The 23,009-nt window shown below is 54.6% G+C and overlaps 2 protein-coding genes across 18 annotated transcripts in view; both read left to right on the top strand.

Moving 5' to 3' along the window:
• The first annotated feature begins 4,930 nt into the window (after window positions 1–4,930).
• Window positions 4,931–11,700, top strand: NOL12 (nucleolar protein 12). Of its 7 annotated transcripts, none has more exons than XM_084955388.1 (7): window positions 5,164–5,557; window positions 6,013–6,082; window positions 7,089–7,194; window positions 7,449–7,497; window positions 8,000–8,142; window positions 9,236–9,333; window positions 9,744–11,700. In XM_084955388.1, the coding sequence occupies exons 4-7, from the start codon at window positions 7,470–7,472 to the stop codon at window positions 9,907–9,909; spliced, it is 435 nt and encodes a 144-aa protein (XP_084811514.1). In that variant the 5' UTR covers window positions 5,164–5,557; window positions 6,013–6,082; window positions 7,089–7,194; window positions 7,449–7,469; the 3' UTR covers window positions 9,910–11,700. The 7 variants fall into 7 exon arrangements, with proteins under 7 accessions (XP_003481600.1, XP_084811516.1, XP_084811514.1 ...); XM_084955389.1 differs by having other exon boundaries at window positions 5,284–5,557; window positions 6,013–6,073; XM_003481552.5 differs by lacking the exons at window positions 5,164–5,557; window positions 6,013–6,082 and adding an exon at window positions 4,931–5,060.
• A 4,142-nt stretch (window positions 11,701–15,842) lies between these two features.
• TRIOBP (TRIO and F-actin binding protein) overlaps window positions 15,843–23,009 on the top strand; it is a 67,685-nt gene continuing 60,518 nt past the window's right edge. For 2 of the 11 annotated variants that reach the window (XM_084955376.1, XM_021091502.2), the window contains exons 1-4: window positions 15,843–15,949; window positions 16,413–16,542; window positions 17,459–17,613; window positions 22,885–22,997. In XM_084955376.1, the coding sequence (XP_084811502.1) occupies window positions 17,500–17,613; window positions 22,885–22,997 (227 nt within the window). In that variant the 5' untranslated portion in view covers window positions 15,843–15,949; window positions 16,413–16,542; window positions 17,459–17,499. Of the gene's footprint in view, window positions 15,964–16,412; window positions 16,543–17,458; window positions 17,614–21,893; window positions 22,007–22,438; window positions 22,998–23,009 lie in introns of those variants that run through there. The other 9 variants (XM_084955383.1, XM_084955381.1, XM_084955378.1 and 6 more) reach the window with 7 other exon arrangements.

The raw sequence follows: 23,009 nt of genomic DNA, 5'->3' as shown, positions 1-23,009 counted from the left end.
TGAACCAGCCTCCTGCCTCGTGTGTGTGTGTGTGTGTGTGTGTGTGTGTGTGTAAGAGGAGAGTTCCGCCAACTCCCCCAGGCTCTGCTCCTTCTTCCATGCACACCTCTTGATATTTTTGGCCATACCCGAGCATGCAGAAGTTCACAGGCCAGGGAATGAACCCGAGCCATAGCAGTGTCAATGCCAGGTCCTTAACCCATTGAGCCACCAGGGAACTCTCTTTTTTCATGCACACTTAAGTGCCAGTGACATCTTCTTACCCTGAGCTTCTTGAACAGAGCTCAGAACACAATAAGGGGCTGAGTGAGTGCTAAATAAGACCCAGTCACTGCCCTCACATGGCTCCAACTCAGTGAACCCCAGTGGCCAGTGGATGTTGAATAAATGAACGCCGGGGGAAAGAGGCAAAGACAGACTGATTCATGCCCTGGTACGTGGGGCGGCACGGAGGGAGGGGGAGGGAAGAACACCTGGGGCCCCTCTCATGTGGTTGCACGAGCTAGAAAGAGATCAGTGTGCGGAAACCAGCTGTGTGCCCTTGTGGGCCTTAGCTGACCTCTCTGAGCCTCATCTAGCTGAGGAGGAGGACAGCAGATAACTTGAGGGTTTGTCGTGAGGATGAAAGGAGGCGTGTGAAGGAGGACGGGGTGGTGTCTGGCCCGCTGTGAGCACTCGGTGGATAGCGGTTTCTTGTCCCCGCTACACTACCTCTTTTTTTTTTCGTTTTTTTTTTTACCTTTTCTAGGGCTGCACCTGCATCATATGGAGGTTCCCAGGTTAGGGGTCTAATCGGAGCTGTAGCTGCCGACCTACACCCCAGCTCACGGCAACGCCGGATCCTTAACCCACTGAGCAAGGCCAGGGATTGAACCCGCAACCTCATGGTTCCTAGTTGGATTTGTTAACCACTGCGCCACGACAAGAACTCCTACGCTACCTCTTAAGGTGGTATTAGCCGAATCTGAAGGAGAGGAAACACTCTGAGTGATGACTGCCCAGTTGAGCCTTATGGGGCTCACCAGGCAGCCCAGCTTTGTGGCACCAGGCCACACACCTCAATGCTTGAGCATAAGGGCAGCTAGGGTGCCAGTCTGGAAACTCTGGTTCTCTGGGCCAACTTGGGACCCTCAACCCAACACTGGGAAGATGGGCCTTGGCACCAATTGCTGGCCTGTTTCTATATAGGAGGGACCGGGGTGGAGGGCACTATGCCAGCCCCTGCAGAGAACCTAGAAATAGAGGCACGTGGGTCAACTTGAAGCCCTGCCTTCCAGCTCCCAGAAGCCTCCTGCCACGCACAGCCCCTTCCCAGCAGAGCAGTGGAGGGCAGGAGGCTCACTCCAGGAGCCTCTCCCGATCTCCAGAGGATGTTTTCCAAGATCAGCCTGGCTCTGTTACCCTGGAGAGCAATGCTTAACCCAGCCCCAAATGATGGGATGTGAGCTGATAGCCGGGTAACCCAACCATTCCCCTGCTCCTCTTCTTTTTAGGGCCGCACCCTCGGCATATGGAAGTTCTCCGGCTAGGAGTCGAATCAGAGCTGCAGCTGCCAGCCTACAGCACAGCCACAGCAATGCAGGATCTGAGCCACGTCTACAACCTACAGCATAGCTCATGGCAATGCCAGATCCTTAATCCACTGAGTGAGGCCAGGGATCAAACCTGCGTCCTCGTGGAGGGCAGTCTCCTGAGGTGTGTTGGGGGTTGGAGCTTGGCAAATCTCACTCTCCAGGACAGCCAGCACCAGCTGTGAAACCCTGGGAAGGTCTCTGTCACCCCCCCAGCCTTAGTTTCCTCATCTATAAAATGGGCGTCATTATTTGCACGGGGGCCCTTTTGGGTGGATGATTCGCATCTTATTGGGTCCACTTCCGGGAGGGAGGCACCTCTCTATAAGGGGGCCAAGGAGGATGGAACACATATGGGGGAGCCGCCCATTAGCCACACCCAATCTCCAGGCTCTCCTGGGGCACCCACGTGGCCACCCAGAAACAGCTTTGGAAATCTGGCTATGCACGGACGCCCTCTGCTGGACATTGGAGAAAGTGTCTCCTAACTACCTTTTCTGGTCCCACCTATTCTCCCTATGCTGGCTGAACGCTGGCAATACACCAGGACTGGGACACCAGGTGGAGGAAAGTCCTGGGGCGGATAAGGAGAAGACCACTAGCTGGGGAGGAAAGAAACTGGGTTCTGAGTCAGACCTGTGTTCAAACTCCAGCTCCATCACCGTGCATCCTAGGGTCACTTACTCAACCTCTCTGAAACCTGTTTCCTCATCTATCAGATTGCATTAATACTAGTATCTATCCTGTGGGGTTGTTGCAAGGATTAACTGAGATAACGTGGAGAACTTCACAGTGCCTGGCTCTGTAAATCTTGGTTCCCTTCTCCTCTTTTAAGACTTGGTGGGGGAGTTCCCATCGTGGCGCAGTGGTTAACGAATCCGACTAGGAACCATAAGGTTGCGGGTTCAGTCCCTGCCCTTGCTCAGTGGGTTAACGATCCGGCGTTGCCGAGAGCTGTGGTGTAGGTTGCAGACGTGGCTCGGATCCCACGTTGCTATGGCTCTGGCGTAGGCTGGTGGCTGCAGCTCTGATTCAACCCCTAGCCTGGGAACCTCCATATGCTGCAGGTGTGGCCCTAAAAAAGACAAAAAAAAAAAAAAAAAAAAAAAAAGACTTGGTATGTCCCAAGAGCCTATGAATCTAGGTCCAGAGATACTAAGTAAAGCCCTGTCCTTAAACCACTCGGGCTTCACCTTCAGCACTTGCTCTTCTCATCTGTGTGACCTCAGGTAAGTGACTGCACCTCTCTGAGCCTCGTTTCATACCTCAAAGTGAAACAGCTTCTTTTGCCCCTTTCCCGTTGTTGCCTTCTAACCTTAAAAGAACCTAATTATAGGTATGAGATCGCCAAGCAACTGAAACTAACTCCTGATTTATGCTCTCCTGAAGGCACACCATGCCTTGTCTACACTGTCAATTCTTTTCCTAAATAAAAAGAAGAATGAAGAATTGAGCAGTTGAAAAAAATGACTCGCTCTCTATCCCCAACAGCCCCCCTAAGCCATACTGCAGGTAGATCACTCAGGCAAGATAAATCCAAAGAGTCAGCCATCTGCACGCAATGAAGACTGATGCGGAACCCAACCTCCTGCCTTGATAATTCCCTGAGATTCTTCCCTCCCATTTTTCCCTTTAAAAACTGTTACGGCAGAGTTCCCATTGTGGCGCAGAAGAAGTGAATCCGACTAGGATCCATGGGGATGAGGGTTCCATTTCTGGCTTCGCTCAGTGGGTTGGGGATCCGGTGTTGCCGTGAGCTGTGGTGTAGGTCGCAGACGTGGCTCGGATCCTGCGTGACTGTGGCTGTGGCTGTGGCCGGCAGGTGTAGCTCCAATTCAACCCCTAGTCTGGAAACTTCCATATGCCGTGGGTGCGGCCCTAAAAAGAAAAAAAAAAAAAAAAAGAACTGTCACAGCTGAGCAGAATCTTTGGAGCTGGTCACTGGACACAAGTCCACCATCTCCCCAGACTGCCAGCTTTCTGATTTGCCTTTCTACTGACATTTGCCTCTCAAATTATTGGCTTATGAGCAGCGAGCAGCCAAACCTGTGTTCTGTAACAAAAAGAGATAATCGGAGTTCCCGTTGTGGCTCAGAGAGTTAAGAACCCGACATGGTGTCCATGAGGATGTAGACTCAACCCCTGGCCTCACTCAGTGGGTTAAGGATCTGGCATTGCTGCAGGCTTCGGTGTAAGTCGCAGATGAGGCGCAGATCTGGTGTTGTGGCTGTGGTGTAGGCCGGCAGCTCCAATTAGACCCCTTGCCTGGGAATTTCTATATGCCACAGGTGTGGTCATAAAAACAAAAACAAGCCAAAACCCAAAAAGAGACATTCCTGTCGGGGGCATCACTGCAGCCAGGACAATGCTCTGCCTAGGGGGAGGGTGCCAAGGAGGGCATGGGGCATGGCCACTAGGGGGCAGCAGAGGGTCAGTTAATCACCCTGTAGCCCCATCATTCAGGCAGCCTCCTGCTGTGCCCTTGATTTGAAGAAAACTCTCAGCGCCCACAAAAGAATCTGCCAGGTAGTGGACCCTTGTGAAATGGATTCAACATTCATGGAGAGCTGCACCGACAGTGTGCCTATGGCTCCTTTCAAAATTTATCATAGGGCAATGGGGTGTGCTGGCTACTGGGAGAGTGATTCCTCAGGCTAGCGGTCCAGGATGCTGGGCCATGAGGCCAGTGACCCAGGTCAAGTCTCGCTTTACCACAGAACAGCAGTGTAACTCTAGACAAGTCACGTCCCCTCTCTGAGATAACAGTTGCCTTCTTTGTATACCTGGCATACAGTAGGCACTTAATATATGTGTGCTTACCTTCTCTCTGGGCTCCAGTCACTTGTCCAAGAAGAGCAATGGGTCCTAAGAGTGGGTTATCCCCACTCTCGAACTGTTCTGGGGTCACTTCCTCTGGGAATCCCTCCACTGGAGGAGCCACCCCTGAGCTCCTCCAACCTCTGGTGCTTCCCACGTTGTCACTGCAGCGGCTCAGGTCGCTACTTTGGCAAGGAAGGGTTCGATCCCTGGCCCGGGAATTTTCACATGCTAGAGTGCGACCAGGAAAAAAAAAAATCAGCAATCTTTGGCCATTCGCCAATAACTCTGTATTGAACACTCTGAGAGACACAGTGCTAGGCGCTGGGACTTTAGGGCCTCGCTCTCACCGCTGCTAGTCTAAGAGTAGGATGAGTGCTGTAGCAGCCGAGGGGGTAAGGATTTTTGCCTCTAATGCGCGGAAGGGAGGTGCGGGGGAGACAGGCTGGGCGGCCCCTTTAAAAGGCGGGGTCTGGTGAGCGGGGCGGAACTACTGAGCGCGGCTGTGGGGCAAGTCCGGGACGCCGGAAGTGCTACACCCGGAAGTGTCTCAGGTGAGCGGGAGCCGCGCCGCCGAGGCCTTACCGCTATGGGCCGAAACAAGAAGAAGAAGCGAGATGGCGATAGCCGGCGGCCGCGGCTCATTCTGAGCTTCGACGAGGAGAAGCGACGGTGAGTGCTAAGGCTCGACTAGAGCCCGTTGGGGCCGCCGGCCAAGGCCAGGGCCGCCGGCCCACGCTCCCGCGGAGGGCCCTTCCGGTCCCGCCCTCTCTTCAAGGTGTGGAACTCCCTCGCGGAAGGAAGCGGTTGCCCTGGGCCCCCATCCCTGAGGAATGGAATCGCCCGCCCCGCCTCGCCCTCGCTTCTTTTCTCAGCTTCTCTACCAGCCAGCGCTGCCATTTGCGCGGCCGGAGAGCGGGGAGCTGGGTTCTTGGAGCGACAGCTTTGATCTTCCCCACCCAGGCCGGCGGCCCCGCACGCAGTAGACTCAGCTATTTATGAATGATGAGTGAATGAAATGAGTGGCTTACATTCATTTATTTACCAGGCGATTACTAAACTCTTTTGGATTGTGCGCGTCAGGTCTTGGGACCCCTGAGTTGGACCCCTAAGCGTCAGCGTCCAGACTATCAGCGTCCCCACTCAGAGTGCTACATGGGCTTATGGTGGTGGGTCAGCGAAAAACCTAGGGCAGTCAGCTCTAGAGAAATGAGAAGGGGCTGCGATCAGATAGGGGGAGAGAGGGAAATCCTGGGGCATCATCTGGAAACTCAGGATGGCATCAACACGACCTATAGTTGTGCCCAGGAGGAGGGCCCTGGGGAAGTGGGGTCTTGGTCCAATGGAGATTTTATAGAGGTTTGGTTGCGGGTGGCCTTGAAAGCCCTCAAGGGCTTAAGAGGTGGCTTAATTCACTGGGTAGTGGAGTTTACCAGCAAAGAAGGGACCCTTACCTGTTCCAGAGGCCCACACCCTGTACCCACTACCTGGCCCTGTTGCTGGCAGCTGAGAGCTCTGGAGAGGAGAGAGGAGAGAGGCAGCATCTCCCTCTCTTTGCCTAAGCTTACATTCTCTGTGCCTCTGTGTCTCCCATCTGTAAAATGGGATACCTACTACTACACAGGTTGCTGTGAGGATTGGACAAGTTAACACCTGTACATTTTTGGAATGATGCCAGGCACCTAGTGAGTGCGGTATGGGCTCCTCCCCATCCCCCATTCCTGGAGCAAGACTTTCTTTTCTTGTATCCTGACTTGCTTGTGATTTTTCTTTTTTTAAAATGATTTTTATTTTATCCATTAGAGTCGGTTTTCAGTGTTCTGTCTGTTTTCTACTGTATAGCAAAGTGACAGAAAACTGTATATATATACACATTCTTTTTCTCACATTAGCCTCCACCATGCTCCATCACAAGTGACTAGATATAGTTCCTGGTGCTATACAGCAGGATTTCATTGCTTATCCATTCCAAAAGCAATAGTTTGCATCTATTAACCCCAGATTCCTAGTGCATCCCACTCCCTCCCCCTTGGCAACCACAAGGCTGTTCTCCAAGTCCATGAGTTTCTTTTCTGGGGAAAGGTTCATTTGTGCCGTATATTAGATTCCAGATATAAGTGATATCATATGGTATTTGTCTTTCTTTTTCTGACTTACTTCACTTAGTATGAGAGTCTCTGGTTCCATCTATGTTGCTGCAAATGGCATTGTTTTGTTCTTTTTTATGGCTGAGTAGTATTCCGTTGTGCACATATACCACATCTTAATTCATTCATCTGTCGATGGACGTTTAGGTTGTTTCCATGTCTTGGTTATTGTGAGCAGGGCTGCAATGAACATACAGGTGCATGTGTCTTTTTTAAGGAAAGTTTTATCCAGACATTTGTCCAAGAGTAGGATTGCTGGGTCATATGGTAGTTCTAGATTTAATTTTCTGAGTTACCTCCACACTGTTTTCCATAGTGGTTGTACCAGTTTACATTCTCACAAGCAGTGCAGGAGGGTTCCCTTTTCTCCACACCCTCTCCAGCCTTTGTTATTTGTGGACTTATTAATGATGGCCATTCTGACAGGTGTGAGGTGGTACCTCAGAGTAGTTTTGATTTGCATTTTTCTAATAATCAGTGATGCTGAGCATTTTTTCATGTGCTTGTTGGCCACCTGTATATGTGATTTTTCTCTCTTGCCTCTTTCCTGTAGGGAGTATCTGACAGGCTTCCATAAGCGGAAGGTGGAGCGGAAGAAAGCGGCCATTGAGGAGATCAAGCAGCGGCTTAAGGAGGAGCAGAAGAAGCTCCGGGAGGAGGTACAGAGGAGGGCGGGTGGGAGAGTGTCTGACTTCCGGGGCACTTGCAGCCTCCATGGGCAGATGAGGGGCGGCGTGGGCAGGCCCGGGGAGCAGTTTGTGTGGATAGAGTCGCTGTGGGCCCAGCTCTGGGGAAGGTTTCCTGGTCTCTCACATCCAGCCATGGTCTCACTCATCCTGGAGGTGAGCAGTGCCTCTGCCTGAGGCTGGACTGAGAGGCCACACTCCCACTGTTCCCTTCCCTTTGGTTTCAGCGCCACCAGGAATACTTGAAGATGCTGGCAGAGAGAGAGGAAGCTCTGGGTAAGCCCCCCTTGGCCTTACCTGGAGGACACCCAACAGGCTGGGTCTCCTTATCCCTTGGTGGGTGGGAGGGGGTGTGAGGGCTGCACAAAATGTGACGTGCAGGGGTCTTGGTGGTGACTTGGGGGCCAGGGGTGGTCCTCAGATCACCCTAAATGTCAGTGGATCCGAGACCAGGGGCAGACCCATACCTCTTGGTAAACTGATCCTGCACAGAAAGCCCAGTTTCTGAGGTCCAGAGAGACTAGGGGTGGTAGCATCTCCTGGTGTCACACCAGGTTTGTCCTAAGTAGGGACCAGGTGGTCTGAGGTCTCCCTGGAGCATGGAGGGAAGAGTTGGGTCATTTATAGCCATCATCTGCAGGCCGGGCTCTGGAGCTGTTGACTTCCTGGATGCCCTCCTATAGAGTAGAGGAGGGCTGGGGCTGGGGCCGGGGTGTCGGGCTGGGCTGCTTTCTTGTGCCCTGGGACTGAGGCCTGGTCCTGTACCCACCCTGCACAGAGGAGGCAGACGAACTGGACCGGCTAGTGACAGCAAAGACAGAGTCGGTGCAGTATGACCACCCCAACCACACTGTCACCGTGACCACCATCAGCGACCTGGACCTCTCGGGGGCCCGGCTGCTGGGACTAACTCCGCCTGAGGTGGGTCTCCCTTCCAGCCCAGGAAAGAAGGGACGCAGGGGCAGGGTGGCTTGTTGGGGGGGTGTGTGGGTGTCGCTCAGCGCTGGTCCACGTCACAGGGATTCCAGAGCCCTGGGGCTCAGAGGTCACCTCTCCCACTGAGCGGCTGTGAGCTTTTGCCTTGCCCGTGTCCTTTCACCACTAAATCGGGGGTCCCTGATATAGCAGCTGCCTGTGGGATTGCTGTGAGCATGAAGGCGGGCAGTCCACCTGACGCGCCCGAGAGCGGTTGCCTGTGGTCACTCCTGTTGCACAGCACATCTCTGCCCTGAGCTGTGGGTGTGAGTCATTAGCAAGTCCCAACCAGCCTTTCAGAAAAAAGGGAGCAGAATATCATTGAAAATGTCAGTAAGCTGAGTTCACATCGTGGCTCATTGGAAGCAAATCTAACCATGAGGATGCAGGTTCAATCCCTGGCCTCACTCAGTGGGTTAAGAATCCTGCGTGGCTATGGCTGTGGTGTAGGTCGGCAGCTGCAGCTCCAAATGGACCCCTAGCCTGGGAACCTGCATATGCTGTGGGTGTGGCCCTAAAAAGACAAAAAACAAAAAAAGAAAAGAAAAGAAAGAGAATCTCAGAAAGCATCACAGTGAGTGTCGTCTTAGGACACGTTCCTTTCAGTTAAACTCGTGTCTGGGTCACATAGGGCTTCACGCAGGTGTATGTGTACCTGAGCAGGTAAGCTGTATCTGTCCTGGGTTAGTGTCCTTAATTCCTAGGCCACTGCTTTGTCATATCCTTTCTGAGCTCACACTCGCTTTGAATTTGGTGCTTGTTCTTCTGTAAGGTCTGATGCAAAGACCAGTCCTGTCCCCATTTAGGAGTTCTTTCATCCGTGAGTGTCTGAGTGGCCACTGTAAGCCGTGTTGGTGGAGGACCTGGGAACCCAGCTCTCCCGTGTAATCACACGTGGCCTCGCCGCCCACAGCCCCGACTGAGGGTGGGAGTCAGCAAGCAGGTCATACCCCCACTCAGCAGAGCAGGGACTACTCAGGGGGCCCAGGCCTCTGGAGTCACCGCTTCCTGTGACGGTACTTATCCTGGGCTTCTTTAGCAAGGGGCCGGGCATGGGCCCGAGGAGGAGACATCGTCTGTGGAGAAGCCAAGCAGAGCCTTGCCCAGGAAGTCCAGAGACCCCCTGCTGTCCCAGCGGTGAGCCCCGGCGTGTCCTTCCCTGTGCACCTGCTCCTTGTGGTTGGTGTTGTGACGTGGCCTATGGAGTCACCTCCTGCTGGCCCGTGGTGGGCGACAGGGCACGTGTGAGGCCCTGAGCAGCCCCCTGCTCTGCTCGTCAGGTGGTCCTCAGTCCCCCTCACTGCCTCCCACCTCCACCCCCAAGAATGTCGGGCCCTGGGGACCCTTAGCGCCCATGAGCTGAGGAGCTGGCAGGCCCTCTGGGGACAGAGCAGGCTGCCCTGGGAATGGATCCGGTACCCCCAGCATTCGGGGCCTATCCTAACTTCCCCTCCATGAGCCAGGCCCTGACCCAGCCTTCCACCCACACACCCTGTTCCCCGGGCAAACTGAGGCCCTGGCCTCACCAGCCTTCTGCCCGCCCACAGGATCTCATCTCTCACAGCCTCGCTGCATGCACATAGTCGCAAAAAGGTCAAGAGGAAACACCCCCGCCGGGCCCAGGAGTCCACCAAGAAGCCCCCGAGCGCCACTCGTACCAGCAAGACCCAGCGTCGCCGGCTGACAGGCAAAGCCCGGCACAGTGGGGAGTGAGACCGGCCAGCAGGCCATGCCCGCCTGGGCTGCACAGACCAGCATCTCAGCTTGGCTGTCCTCTAACCCAGCTTGCGCCCAGGCGATGGCTCCACTGCCCAGGCTTAGGAGGCCAGCACCTCTCTGGCCTGGGGCTTGGGCTCCAGAAGGCGCAGGCAGCTGAGAGCTGGCCTCCCCCGCCAGGAGCCTCCAGGGCCATTTGGGACGTCTTCCCAGGTGTACACCCCATGGTCCCTTCAACAGACTCGTGAAGCTAAGCACACTGTGGTTGGTTGGTCCCTGGCCCTGGTGCCACACACCAAGGGCAGGCGTTGGGGGTAGTGGAACCCACTGGGGGCGTGGGTCATGCTCACTCTGCGGCAGCTTCCCCTGGGGCTGCGGGAAGGCGCTGCCGGGGCCAGGCGCCTGACCAGGGCAGAAGGCCAGCACCACCCCCGGTAGTGGAATCCAGAGTCCACCCTCTGCTCTGGAACATGGGCTGGTGGGTGAGCAGCCGGCCTCAGGCTTCGCCTGGCCGAGACTCTGGGCCTGTCCTTTCTTGGCCTTGTTGGTCTCAGCTGATCTGAAGGGGCGGAGGTAAGCGAGTCCTGGGTGTTCCTCACCCCAGGCTTCCAGCAGCTCCCAGGCAGAGCCCAGCCAAGAAGGAACCATTAGTCCTTTGTCGAGAAAATATACCTCAACTCGCCAGGAAGCTTGGCCCTCTTGGAGCAGGCCCCCCGGGAGGCCACCGGTGTCCTGTGAGGGCTCCCGATTCTTCACGCTTCTCCCACATGGACCTTCAGGTGCGGCTTCAGAGCCGATGAAAACCAGCCTTGCTCCTTCCACGTCCCGCGTGCGGGTGACCACCTCGCTCACACGCCCCGCTGTTCTCCCGAGCAAGCAGGGCTGGTGGCGGAGTCCAGGCCCACCTGAGGCGGGTGGATGCGGTGCGGTGTGGACGGCCAGCACACCTGTTCTGGAGATGGTCAGACCCCACTTGTGCTGACTGGTTCCTGTGACCGGACCAGAGCACAGGGAGCTGCGGTTGGGCCCCGACGCTGGGACTGCAGAGGGGAGAGATGAGCTCTCAGCCCAGGCGAAGCTCATGGGCCAGTGAGTGTACTGGTGTGAGGGGAGTGCCTGGAGGAAGGGCAGCAGGGGACTGGGGCCTGCAGGGCAGGCCTTCCCCTCCACTCACGCCGTGGAGGGCCCCCCACAGGCAGGCGCTCTCCGACCCCATAGCCCACGGTCTGGTGCTGTCTGCTGGCTGATGCGGGTCTGAAGGCCACGCCTGGCTCCTCGGCTCCTTCCGCCGCTCACCCTGCTGTTTCCTCTTGTCCTTCCTGTGCTTGGGGTGGGGTGATTCACCCCATTTGGCTGCCAGGACGGAGGGTGGGGCCTGGTTCTGGGCTGTCTGGGTGGTTCTGGTATTCGGGCCAGGGCCATAGGTGAGTCTCGTCCTCACAGGCCCCGTGAGCGGGAGCAGATGGGCCCGGGCTGCGCTTTGACTCCTGGCTCTGCCGCCAGCCCGCTGTATGGGCTCCTCACTGCTGACCTCCCGGGGACCATCCCCCCACCCCCACCCCCTGAGATGACCTGACACCTGCCTCTCAGGCCTGCCCTGAGGCTGATGTGAGACCTTGTGCATGAACCACCTCCCACGGCTCCAGGGGTTCCTGGGTGTGGCTTCCATGTGTGCCGGCTGCTGCAGAGACACCTGACCCGGCTCTTCTCCATCCCCGGTGATGTGGGGTCTTTTACAGCTGACACCTACATATATAGTGTTGACTAGTATTAAATTCTCACCCACTCTCCCGAGTGTGCCCTCAGTTCTTCCGGGTGACCAAGGTAATTGCATCAGGATGATTTTCGCCAGTCCTAGGATGGGGAGCAGTGCCCTTAGAACCCTCTGGAGAGCTTGTCTTTCTCACCATGTTCCACCTGGCTGCTTGTCACTGCACATCCTGCAGGCGCTGTCAATTGGGGCAGCTAGGAGCTTAATCAGGAAAGATTAGATTTAGCTACATATAAAGCAAGATTTTAAAATAACTGGCTTGTATGAGAGGGTTCTCAGGTTAACAAAAATGGAAGCTGGAGTTGAGATGGCACACTTTCAGCTTTTTGTTTTGTGTCATTTTCGGTACATGGGTTCCACTTCATGGTCCAAGCTGCCTGAGCTTCATCAGCCCAAGGAACTGGGAGGTGGAGAGCCAGGATCTTACCTCCAGGGGGCGCCACCCACATAGTTGGCAACGTGAAAGATAAAGATAAACCCCCAGTGAGAGTCTTGCACAGGATCCCAGCAGTGAGCCCTCACTTAAGGCTAGGGAAGCCAGAGACAACTTCCTGGAGGGGGTGGCATTTAAGCCATCACTAATAGAATGAAAATCTATCTCTGATTTACCATTTCAGAGACACTGCTTGGAAGAGAAGGCCTGAAGGTTAGTTTGGTTTGACTCACACAGTGTTTAAAAACAATTTGACTTAGCTGTATTTAAAAACTTTGAGGTTTCTATAGAAATTCAGATTTCCACCTTCTCAGTAAAAACAAGCCTGGCTGCTTTGACCACTTCACTGGGTAGCTATGGGCTGGAGGCAGCCCTAAAGACCCCTCAGAGACTCCTGCCTTCCTGCCCCTGCCCCATTGGGGCGTATACCTCGTACATTTCTATCTTGCCTTCCCAGACGGTGTGGTTCTCCAACAGGCCTGTGAGCTGGGAGGGAATGAGCCCGGGGATAGAGTGGGATTAGAACTGTCACTTTAGGAGTTCCTGTTGTGATTCAGTGGTGAAGAAGCCCACGGTATCCACGAGGACGCGGGTTCAATCCCTGGCCTCGGTGGGTTAAGGATCCAGTGTTGTTATGAGCTGTGGTGTAGGTTGCAGATGCAGCTCAGATCTGGTGTGGCTGTGGTGTAGGCTGGCAGGAGCAGCCCTGATTCAACACCTAGCCTGGGAAATTCCATATGCTGTGGGTACAGCCTTAAAAAGACAAAAAACAAACAACATCAAAGAGACTGTCCCTTTTAGTTCTACTTCCCCAGATCTCCGAAGAGGCGTGTCTGGGCCAAGGGAAGGGCATAAGGCAAGGGGTGGAGGGAGCAGGCAGAATCTTCAGGGAGCAGAGAGGGGAATGGGAGGCTGGGGCTAAATGTTGAAAGTTGGCGATGCCTTCCTGGCTGTTACCATTGTGCCCTGAACCCTGAGCCAACCCACAGAGCTCAGAGTGTATTTTATTTTTATTTATTTATTTCCCACACCTGCAGGATGTGGAAATTCCTGAGCCAGGGATCAAACCGGGTAGCTATGGGCTGGGGATCATACCCTAGCCAGAGCCAGGGATCAAACCCTCGCCACAGCCATGACAATACCAGATCCTTAACCTGCTGTAGCACACGGGAACTCCCAGAGTATGTTTTTAGACTAGGCACTGTCATTGATGAACTGAGTGGCTTTGGGCAACTTGCTTGAGCCTTGAGTTTCCTGTCTATATAATGGGGTTGTAGCTGCCCTTCCCATCACAGGGACGGTGTCAGGAGAAACCCGCTAATGTGTGTCTGAGGAGGGCCGCTTTGCCCTCTGGTGAAAACGAGGGCCTGTTATCCCTAGATTTCTGAGGGCCCCTCTTCTGGCCTCAACCGCTATCACCACTTCCCCTCCCCAGGGGCTCCCTGGGCCCCTCCTCCGTGTCTCCTTCCAACCAGGCCGGCCTCAGGACCCTGGCTGCTGCCCAGCCCCCACCAACCCTTTCCCTGCCCTGGAGGCGCTAGAGAGAACGCAGCACAGCCCACTGACTCTCCCCCTCCCCGCCTCATTCTTTCCACTGCAGCCTCGCTGCTGCTGTCCCCCTCAGCCTGAAATGCTCTTCCCCAGGACTCGCAGACTCACTGCCTCATCTTCCCCAGGTCTTTGCTCAAAGGTCACCATCTCCATGAGGCCTTCCCTGACCACCTTATTTAAGAAATAATGACGGAGTTCCCGTCGTGGCTCAGCAATAACGAACCCAACCAGTATCCATGAGGATGTGGGGTCAATCCCTGGCCTCACTCAGTGGGTTAAGGATCCAGTGTTGCCCTGAGCTGTGGTATAGGTCACAGACACGGCTCGGATCCTGTGTTGCTGTGGCTGTGGTTTAGGCCGGCAGCTGCAGCTCTCATTCGACCCCCAAGCCTGGGAATTCCCTTGTGCCCCAACTGCAGCCCTAAAAAGCAAAAGCAAAAAAAAAAAAAGAAGTAATGTTTTCCCCACACCAGCCACTTCCGGGCCCTCCTGCCTCATTTTTCTCCTTAGCACCTATTCCCAGGCGACATACTCTATTGCTTGTTTATTTTGTTTGGGATCTGTTTGTCTCCACTAGAATGTAAAAGCACCCTGAAAAAAGGAGGTTTACTCTTTTGTTTGCTGTTGTGTCCTCAGCACCCACAACTGACAATTCATTAAATATTAGATTTTGAGGAGGCTCCAGATTTTGCTGACTTGGAGGAGGCTGGCTAGTAGGCTGTGGCCATCTCCTGAGCTTCAAATTCAAACCAAGTACCGTGGCTCAGAGAGGGCAGGTAACTCTCAAGATCACACAGCCAGGAAGTACTAGAGACTCGCTACTCTCTGTTTTGTTTACAGTAATTGCGACTGAGCAGAAAGATTATTATCCTTGTTATGAAGGTGTGCTTTCACCTGTTCCATCCTGGGCCAGGATGACCTGTTCAGGGGTCCATCTCTCCCACTGGTCAGTAGGCTTCTCTTTCACAAGGAGCCATATTTCATTCATATTGCCATTTCCCTGGTGCCCAGCACAGGCCTGGTATGTACCAGGCACCTATGAATGTCTGAGCGAATTAGTGAACAAAGAGGCTCTGTAGTGGCAGGTAGAGTCCAGACCCACCAGGATTTTAGTCTTGACTTTGCCACTTACTAGCTGTGTGGCGTAGGCGAGTTAGTTAATTTCCCTGATCCTAGTTGCTATGAGATGAGGATGCTGGTACTTAATCCTTCAGATTACTATGCAACCTGTAACCTGTAAATATAAAGATTTGAAATAGGACCTGGCACATAGTGCAGAGTGCTAGCTTTAAAAAAGGCAGATTTTAAATTTATTTTTATTTACTATTACTTTTTCTTTTTATGGCTGCAGGGTGGGCCACATGGAAGTTTCCAGGCCAGGGGTTGAATTAGAGCTCCATCTGCACCCTATGTCACAGCCATGGCGACACCTGATCCTTAACCCACTGGTCAAGGCCAGGGATCAAACCTGCATCCTCACAAAGATGTCAGGTCCTTAACCTGCTGAGCCACAGCAAAAACTGCTATGTTTTATTTTGTTGGCCATGCCCACAGCAAATGGAAGTTGCCCAGCCAGGGATCGAACATGCACCACAGTGGCAACCTGAGCCACAGCAGTGACAACTCTGGGTCCTTAACCTAGTGAGCCACCAGGGAACTCTAAAAGCAGATTGTTTTTTTTTTTTTCAAGGAAAGAGCTGTGCATTTCGTGACTGAGTTCCGCTTCAGTGGAAGTGTGCGAATGGATGCGCAAATGGTCAAAAATCCTAGGCATTTCATTTCATCCTCACAAGTACCATTAGAAGCCCCATTTTACAGATAAGAAAACTGAGGCCCAGGGAGGTTAAGTCTCTAGCCTAAGGTCTGCGCTAAAGCCAGCCTAGGGGACTGTAGCGGGACTGAACGGAAGGGAAAGAGATTAGAAGAGGCCAGACCCGCCAGTACCAGGCCTCTCAAGAGCCCCTTGGGAACCCAGACACTGCTGCTCAGGCTAAACGTGCGGCGGGTCCCGCACTCTGAGGCATCTGGGCGCCGCCCGCCTCCGCCCCTCCCCTTGTCCTCGGGTTGTCCAATCCTACACTCTTCATGTAAATGAAGCACCTAGATCGAGCCTATGCGAGAGCGGAGGGGGCGTGGTCTTCATCCCCCTCCCGGGCAACGTTCTGATTCATTGTTAAAATAGAGAGGCTATGACCCCTGGCACCCCACCCCCGCACCCCCCTGTGTGTGGAAACCCGAGCCGAGGTCAGCGCCACGAGCCGAGAGGTTGGAAGAGAGTGGAGGCAAGTGGGGAAAGGTAGAGGGGGTGAGGGACTCTGGGAGGGACTGGCTGAATGGCTGGATGGAGAGGTCCAGGGGTCCATTCTCCGGGTGGGGCATGTGTGTCCACCGAAGGTTTTTCATTGTTATATCCACACCCAAAGTGCATTTTAGAGAAGAATTCTGCCGGTTGGCTGGGAGTGGGGAGGAGGAAGCGGGAGCGGTGAGGGGCACAAGTAGTGGAGCCCCCCACACTTGCCCCTAGGGAAATAAACGGCCGTTCTCCGTCTGAAGCGATGCTTCTTTATGTGGCGCGACTGGGAATGAACCGCCCAGGCTGGGCCGGACCGACGCGCTCCCCCCACCCCGCCCCCTCCACCACTAGGAGCGGGGAGACGACGCGTCGACGGAGACCTCGGGGAGGGGGGGGCGCCGAAGGGCCAGTGAGAGCCCCCCAACCCCCACCGTGCCTTGCCACCTCCCCAGGTCTGATGGTGAAGGAGCCAGGAATCTTCTCCCTGGTGGCCCCAGGGGAGAACGTGAAATTCCCTCGCTCTCCGCTGAGATTGGCAGCTAAGGCCGGATCCCCTGGGACGCTTTGGAGGAAGCTGCACAGGTATGAGCAAGTGACCTGGGGGCACGGTAAGGTGCGGGCGTGTTTGGGTGTGGATTCCTTTCCCTCCCACCCCCTCCTGGGGCTCTGGGCTGAGGAGGGCATCTTCAAGTCACTCTTCTGACAGGGCTTCCCCTCCTCAAGGCCTGGCCCTGGAGTCCTGAGCTCAAGTCCCATCACCAGGCTCTCTCTTTGGCTAAGCTCTGCCACACTCGCTGTATGACCTTATGTTTTCCCTTTCATCCATGATTTTGTCCTCACCTCCGAAAATACCTCACTGGCCTCTTGCCTCATTCCCAGTGTTTCCCAAGGGTCCTGTGTGAGTTAGCAGTGGGATCCAGTGTCACTCACATCCACCCCTGAGAGGGTGGGGAGACACACAGCCAGGGTTTTAATCTAGTCCAGCCATTGGGGCTTTGAACAAGTTATGGAACCTCTGTGGAACTTAGTTGCTTTATCTGAAATTGGCATTAATTTGATCTACAACGCAGGATAACTGTAAGGCAAGGGCACTCAAACTTTGGGGTTCGTTGGAATCACCTAGGAGACGTGTATAAAACGCATTGTATATATGCCTTGTGTAAGTGCGTCACCTCAGAGATTCTGCTGGGTGGAGCTGGGAGGGAACTGGGAATATGCATTTTATGAGCAGCTCAGCTGAGTCTAATAATGCAGGGTCCTCAAAATACACTTTGAGCAACACTGCAGTCATGACTAGAAATCACATGTCAAATGCTTGGCAGAGTGCCTGGTGCTTAGGAAATGCTTCATGAGTGTTTGTTGAGTGAATAAATGAACAGCTGGAAGAATTGATGGATAACCTCATTTCCTTGGTTCTTGTCTGTCTGGGGCTGGGACTGGAGTCTGGGTGGGCTGCCAGCCAGTCATCTGGCCTTTGCCTTCCCCCCATTCTTCCCAGGCCCCACCATCGGATCCCAGGAGCTGCCCCGGCCGGCCGATATGGAGGGGGTGGCTGGGAATGCCCCCTCTGAACGCTTTGAGGCTAATATGCTTGCCCAGAGCTGCTGTCAAAACTGCTTCCACCCTGAGGAGGCCCACAGAGCAAGACACCAGGTGGGCAGGCTTTCCTGAGTGGTCGGGGGGTGGGGGGGGGTTGTGATGGGGTGGTGGGGGGTGGGGTCTTTGATGGAGAGGGAAGCTGGCTGGGCCACCAACTTGCAGCTGAGCTCAGACATGGACCTTCCTGCTGGGCTGAGCCTCAATTTTCCCATCTGTACAGTGGGTGGTGGGACCATGTTAGTTTCCCAAAGGCTAGTCATTCTCTTCCTTTTATGACTTTTTTTTTTTTGCCAATCCTCCTATAATCTATTACTTACATTATTGTTCTTGAAATCAATACCATTTTTCCCCTTATACTAAAGGAGAACTTCACGTTGCCACCACAAATAGAAAACTAGGATGTCCTTTATATAGAAGGGAAAAAGGAAAGAAAGAAAAAGAAAAACACCCCAGAAATATCATCAAATTCTAAGAATGTGTTGTCAGCTAAAGGCTCTGATCAAATCCTGCTGTCTCTCCGTTAAAATGGGAGACTGATGGGTGTTGGGGATTAAATGTACCCCCCACCCTCTGGAGACTTCCTCCTTGAAGGTATTGAAGAAGGAAGGGGAGGTATTTTCTCACTTTGTGATTGTGTGGTTTTTGGCTAAGCCCTGGGGTAAATGCCAGGCGGGCCAGCGTTCCAGTCCTAGGTTTGCCGTTTACCTGCTGTGTGACCTTGGGTCATTGCCCTCTCTGGTTTCCCTCTCCTAATGGGTAAAGTGGGGCAACAGTGCTTCTCCCTAAAGGCGTCTGGCCCTGCTTAGCCCGAGTCACATGTGGCTAAATCAGGATACATTCGTTTCCTCTCCTGCTTCCCCACCAGAAAAATGAACCTGAAAGACTCTTTTCTACCTGTCTTGATACCTCCAATCACAGCTCCTCTGTCCTCAGTCTCAAGTTCAGGGAACAGAGGCCTGAAAACCCTGTGAGTCCGCCTCCCATGCAAATGACCTTCTCCCAGTGGGTGGAGAGACGGCAAGTGTGGAGCAGGAGGAGAAACTGGGGTTCGGACAGGTCTGAGTTCTGGTTTCAGTCCTACCACTTCCCAGCTGAGACTTTGGGCCAGCTCACATGTTCACATATATTGAAGAGGAGCTTCAAATGTGCCAGGCATCAGGCTGGATGTTGGGGAAACAGGGATAAATAGCACAGACACAGTTCCTGGTTCATGGGGCTTGTCGTCTAGCAAGAGACATGGAGACTCAGAACGTAATGATGCAAATAATTATTTAATCATGGTTGTGATAAATGTTGTAAAGGAACAGCAAGTGGCTTGAGGGTAAATGATAGGGCACTGGAGGATGTTTCTCCACGGAGATGATATTTTAGCTGCTTGATAGAGGCTTTGAGGCCGTGGCCAGTGAAGTTGGGGCAAGAGGAGAGGAAGGGAACGTATGTGCAAAGGCCCTGAGGCAGAAAGGAGGTGGTACAGAACAAGGATGGAGAGTGGAGTGAAGGCTGTGTCTCACCGGCCCTGTGGGACTTATGGATATACTGAGGACTGGGACTTCTGAGAGGCACGGGATGCCACTGAAGATTTAAAACAGGGGAGTGACATGATCGATCAGATTCGCAATTTTTTTTTTAATCTTTTTTTTTGAGTGTTGTGCCTGTGGCATTTGGAAGTTCCCAGGCTAGGGGTCAAATTGGAGCTACAGCTGCCAGCCTACCCCACAGCCACAGCAAGGCCAGATCCGAGCCGCGTCATGCAACCGACAGCACAGCGACACCGGATCCTTAACCCGCTGAGCGAGGCCAGGGATCAAGCCTGCCTCCTCATGGATACTAGTCGGGTTCGTTTCCACGTTGCCAAAGCGGGAACTCCCAGATTTGCAATTTCCAAGAGAATGAGACAGCAGCGAGTGAGAGTGAACCAGGTGGCCAGTGAGGAAAAAGTGCAGTTACTCGTATCAGAGACGACGGAGACTTTGAGATGGAGACAGAGGGACACAGTTCAGAACTAACTGAATAGAAGGATCTGAAGGTTGTGGTAGCCGAGAAACGTGGAGAGGGTAGGACATGGCTGACTGCGGAGTCAGGTTCCTGGGATAGGAGGTCTGTTGGGAGTGTCTGGGGTGGTGAGTGAGAGGTGCCTGGGGAATACACTGGAGATGAGGGGCGTTTACTTAGTATAAGGCGCTCAGGAGCCAGAGCTCCGTGGGAGATAGAGGCTTTCAAGTCATCCGCATCTGACGCTGACCAAGGTCTTGCTCATGGATGAGCAGTTTCAAACATGTGGAGTCACAAAGTCTGTGTGTTAAAAAAGCATCTCCTGGGGAGTTCCCGTTGTGGCTCAAAGGAAACATATCTAAGTATCCATGAAGATGCAGGTTCGATCCCTGGCCTCGCTCAGTGGGTAAAGGATCTGGTGTGGCAGTGAGCTGTGGTGGAGGTCACAGACGTGGCTCAGATCCTGTGTTGCTGGCTGTGGTGTAGACTCAGATCCTGTGTTGCTGGCTGTGGTGTAGGCTCAGATCCTGTGTTGCTGGCTGTGGTGTAGGCTGGCAGCTGCAGCTCCCATTTGCCCCTTGCCTGGGAACCTCCATATGCTGAGGGTTCAGGCCCCCCCCAAAAAAAAGCCATCTCCCACGGTTCCTTTATGGCTTAGAAGGTGAATGATCCCGGATTGTCACTGCAGCAGCTAGGCTTGCTGCTCTGGCACAGGTTTGATCCCTGGCCGGGGAACTTCCTCATACCTCGGGCGCAACCAAAAAAAACAACCCAACCCCCCCCCACCCCATCCCCCAGCCTGGATGGAGCAGCTCATTCCCCAGCTAGATCCCTGAGGGGATGCAAATGTATCACCAGGGTATCACCTACATTAGAATATGCAGAAATTGGAGTTCCCATTGTGGCGCAGCAGAAACAAATCCAACTAGGAACCATGAGGTTGCGGGTTTGATCCTTGACCTCTCTCAGTGGGTTAAGGATCTGGTGTTGCTATGAGCTGTGGTGTAGGTTGCGGACGTGGCTCGGATCCTGAGTTACTGTGACTGTGGTGTAGGCGGGTGGCTGCAGTTCTGATTCCACCCCTAGCCTGGGAACCTCCACATGCTGTGGATACAGCCCTAAAATGCAAAAAGAGAAAGAAAAAGAATATGCAGAAATGGCCCCAGATCCCAGAGCGACGCTCTCCCAGGGAAAGCTCGCTCCAGCTCCCCTAGGATCCTGGGCTCCCCAATGCATCTCTGCTCAGCTCTCAGCCGAATCTCCCAGCCTGGGAGGTGGGGGGAGGGCTTATCTCTGGACATCACACAGCCTAGACCAGGCCGTGCCAGGTTCTGGAGGGAGGGGGGAGGGGCTAGGTGGGAGGGTCTTGCTGTGCGCCAGGCCCCTCGCATTCCTTTCAATCTATCTAGTCAAGTGTATTTAAGTCTATTGATTTAACACTAATAAACATCTATCAGATGTTCTTACATTATTTACTATATTTAGAATGTATAGACCAGGCACTGTTCTAAGCCCATTACAAATATTAACTCATTTATTTCTCATAACACCCCCTAGGAAGTGGGTCCATTAATCATTCGCCTTTGTGGATGAGAAAACCAGGCTCAGAGAGAAAAGCCACCAGGCTGAGGTCACCCAGCTGGGAAGTGGAGGCGCCAGGATTGGCCCTGAGGTCTGTCTGGGGCCAGAGCCTGTGCTGACCCGCCAGACAGGAAATCAGAGCTGGGCCTACTCCTGCGGGTAGTGGGTAGTGATGGGGGCTGGAAGTGACAGCAGGACAAAGGTGCCGTGACAGGCTGGGGGTCCTGCTGGGCCCAGCTGGGAGGGGACCCCCTGAGGATGCCCAGTGCCCAGGGAGCTCGTGCCTCCTTATTCACCTGGTGAGGTCCCCAGGGCAGCCAAGGCGCCAGGCCGGGCTGCAGATCTGACACCTCCCAATACCCTGTGCTGATCAGAATCTGGCTCCAGGGCAGGGGGCGAAACTGAACCCAGACAGGCCTTCTTTGGCTTGGGTGGCACGGCAGATACCCCAGACCCACTCCTTGGCACTGCCCAGATCCCATAGTGGCGATCTGCTCAGAACCCTGGGACTCTGTGCCCACCCTGGGGCTGTGGCCAGGCTGTGGCCTCCGCCCTGGTTCTGGGCTCCAGGGTCCCTGGGGAGCTCACGCCCAGGGCCCCGCCTGGCCCGCTCTCAGGTGAGCCTGGAGGATCAGGTTCCTGCGGTTTCATGTCCTGCATTGTTCTTGGCTGGGCCCCGGCTTATGAAACAGTAATGAGGGGCCCCTGCTCCCGCAGCCGGCCCCTCTAAAGTTTCTGCTGCCTCGGCCGCCGCCGCCACGGCCCAGAGTCAGGGCCTGGGAGGGCGGCAGCGTGGGGGCCTGAGCCGGAGCCCCCCGGGGACGAGGGTGCTGACAGACGCCAGCCGCCGCCACGGCCGGAGCCCGCCGCCCAGGTAACCCGAGAGGAGGCAGGATGCAGGGTGCTGTGGCCGTTGTCCCCCACCCCTAGGTGTGGGGGGGGACCTGCCACCCCAGGAGGTGGGGAGGGATTGGGGGGGCCCTCCTGGAGGTGAGCAGCCGTTCCCCCCGGGTGAGCCCAGCACCAGCCTTTGCAGGAGTGGCCCTGCTCAGGGCAGGAAGGAGAGCGCAGCCGGCAGGTGGCTCAGGGCCCCCGCCCCCACCCCTGGGGCCTTGACCTTCTAGCCCTGGAGCCCCCGGCCCTCCTTTGGGAAGGCAAATCTCCGGTCCTTCAAGGCTGCTTTCCCTTCTCCCTCCTCCTCTCAGACTGCTTCTTCCTCCTCCAGCCTTTCCTTCATTCTCCGGGTGGCTTCTGCGTCCCCCTCCCCCTCCCTCCCTGTCCTTGCGTCCTGGTGACAGATGACCGTTTTGGGGTCTGTTTGTGCACCTCCTGTCCTCTAGCAGCATTCACATATACGTGGCAACATACACGTGTACACACGTCGAGTGGGTGCACTGATGGTGTGTTTAGAAACATGTATACATAAACATACATGCACTTATGCAAACAGACGCATCAGTGTATCCTTGGGACATGCGCACACGCGTGCACATGGGCACACTTGCACACACGCAAGCCTTTCAACGCACGCATACCTGTACACGTGTGCGCTTGCACATACCTGTACCCTGGCCAGCCCCCAGCTTGGGTTCCCAGGGGCACTTCCAGTCTGATGGACAGCTCTGGCTGAGAAGTGGAGATCCCAGCACGAGCTGCCTGGAGACTTCCACGGCGCCTGTGGGGGAGGGGTTGCGCAGGGGGAGGGGAGCCCCCACGTGGGCGATGAGCTGCCTCCTCTCAACTCTGTCTCAGGAACCTGGGAGCCCTCCAAGCACTGAGGCGCCCTACTGCGACCTGCCCCGCTGCCACCTGCCTGCCCCTGAGGATCCACTCCGTGCCTCAACCCACGGCTGCCTGTCCGAGAGGTGGGTAGAACC

The sequence above is a fragment of the Sus scrofa genome, chromosome 5 (genome assembly GCF_054392235.1).
Source record: "Sus scrofa isolate SSC_HxYL_T2T_F1_AM1 chromosome 5, Sscrofa_HxYL_maternal_Yorkshire_Landrace_v2.0, whole genome shotgun sequence".
Classification (NCBI taxonomy): domain Eukaryota; kingdom Metazoa; phylum Chordata; class Mammalia; order Artiodactyla; family Suidae; genus Sus; species Sus scrofa.
This window is presented reverse-complemented; position numbering and strand designations above follow the sequence as displayed.

What these genes read in the sequence shown, in the direction of transcription:
- NOL12 (XM_003481552.5), top strand. Translation starts at nt 4,978, where the DNA reads ATGGGCCGAAACAAGAAGAAGAAGCGAGATGGCGATAGCCGGCGGCCG. An exon ending in AGAGAGAGAGGAAGCTCTGG is followed by an intron (nt 7,498 to 7,999) that starts GTAAGCCCCCCT and finishes CACCCTGCACAG; the next exon opens with AGGAGGCAGACGAACTGGAC. An exon ending in GACCCCCTGCTGTCCCAGCG is followed by an intron (nt 9,334 to 9,743) that starts GTGAGCCCCGGC and finishes GCCCGCCCACAG; the next exon opens with GATCTCATCTCTCACAGCCT.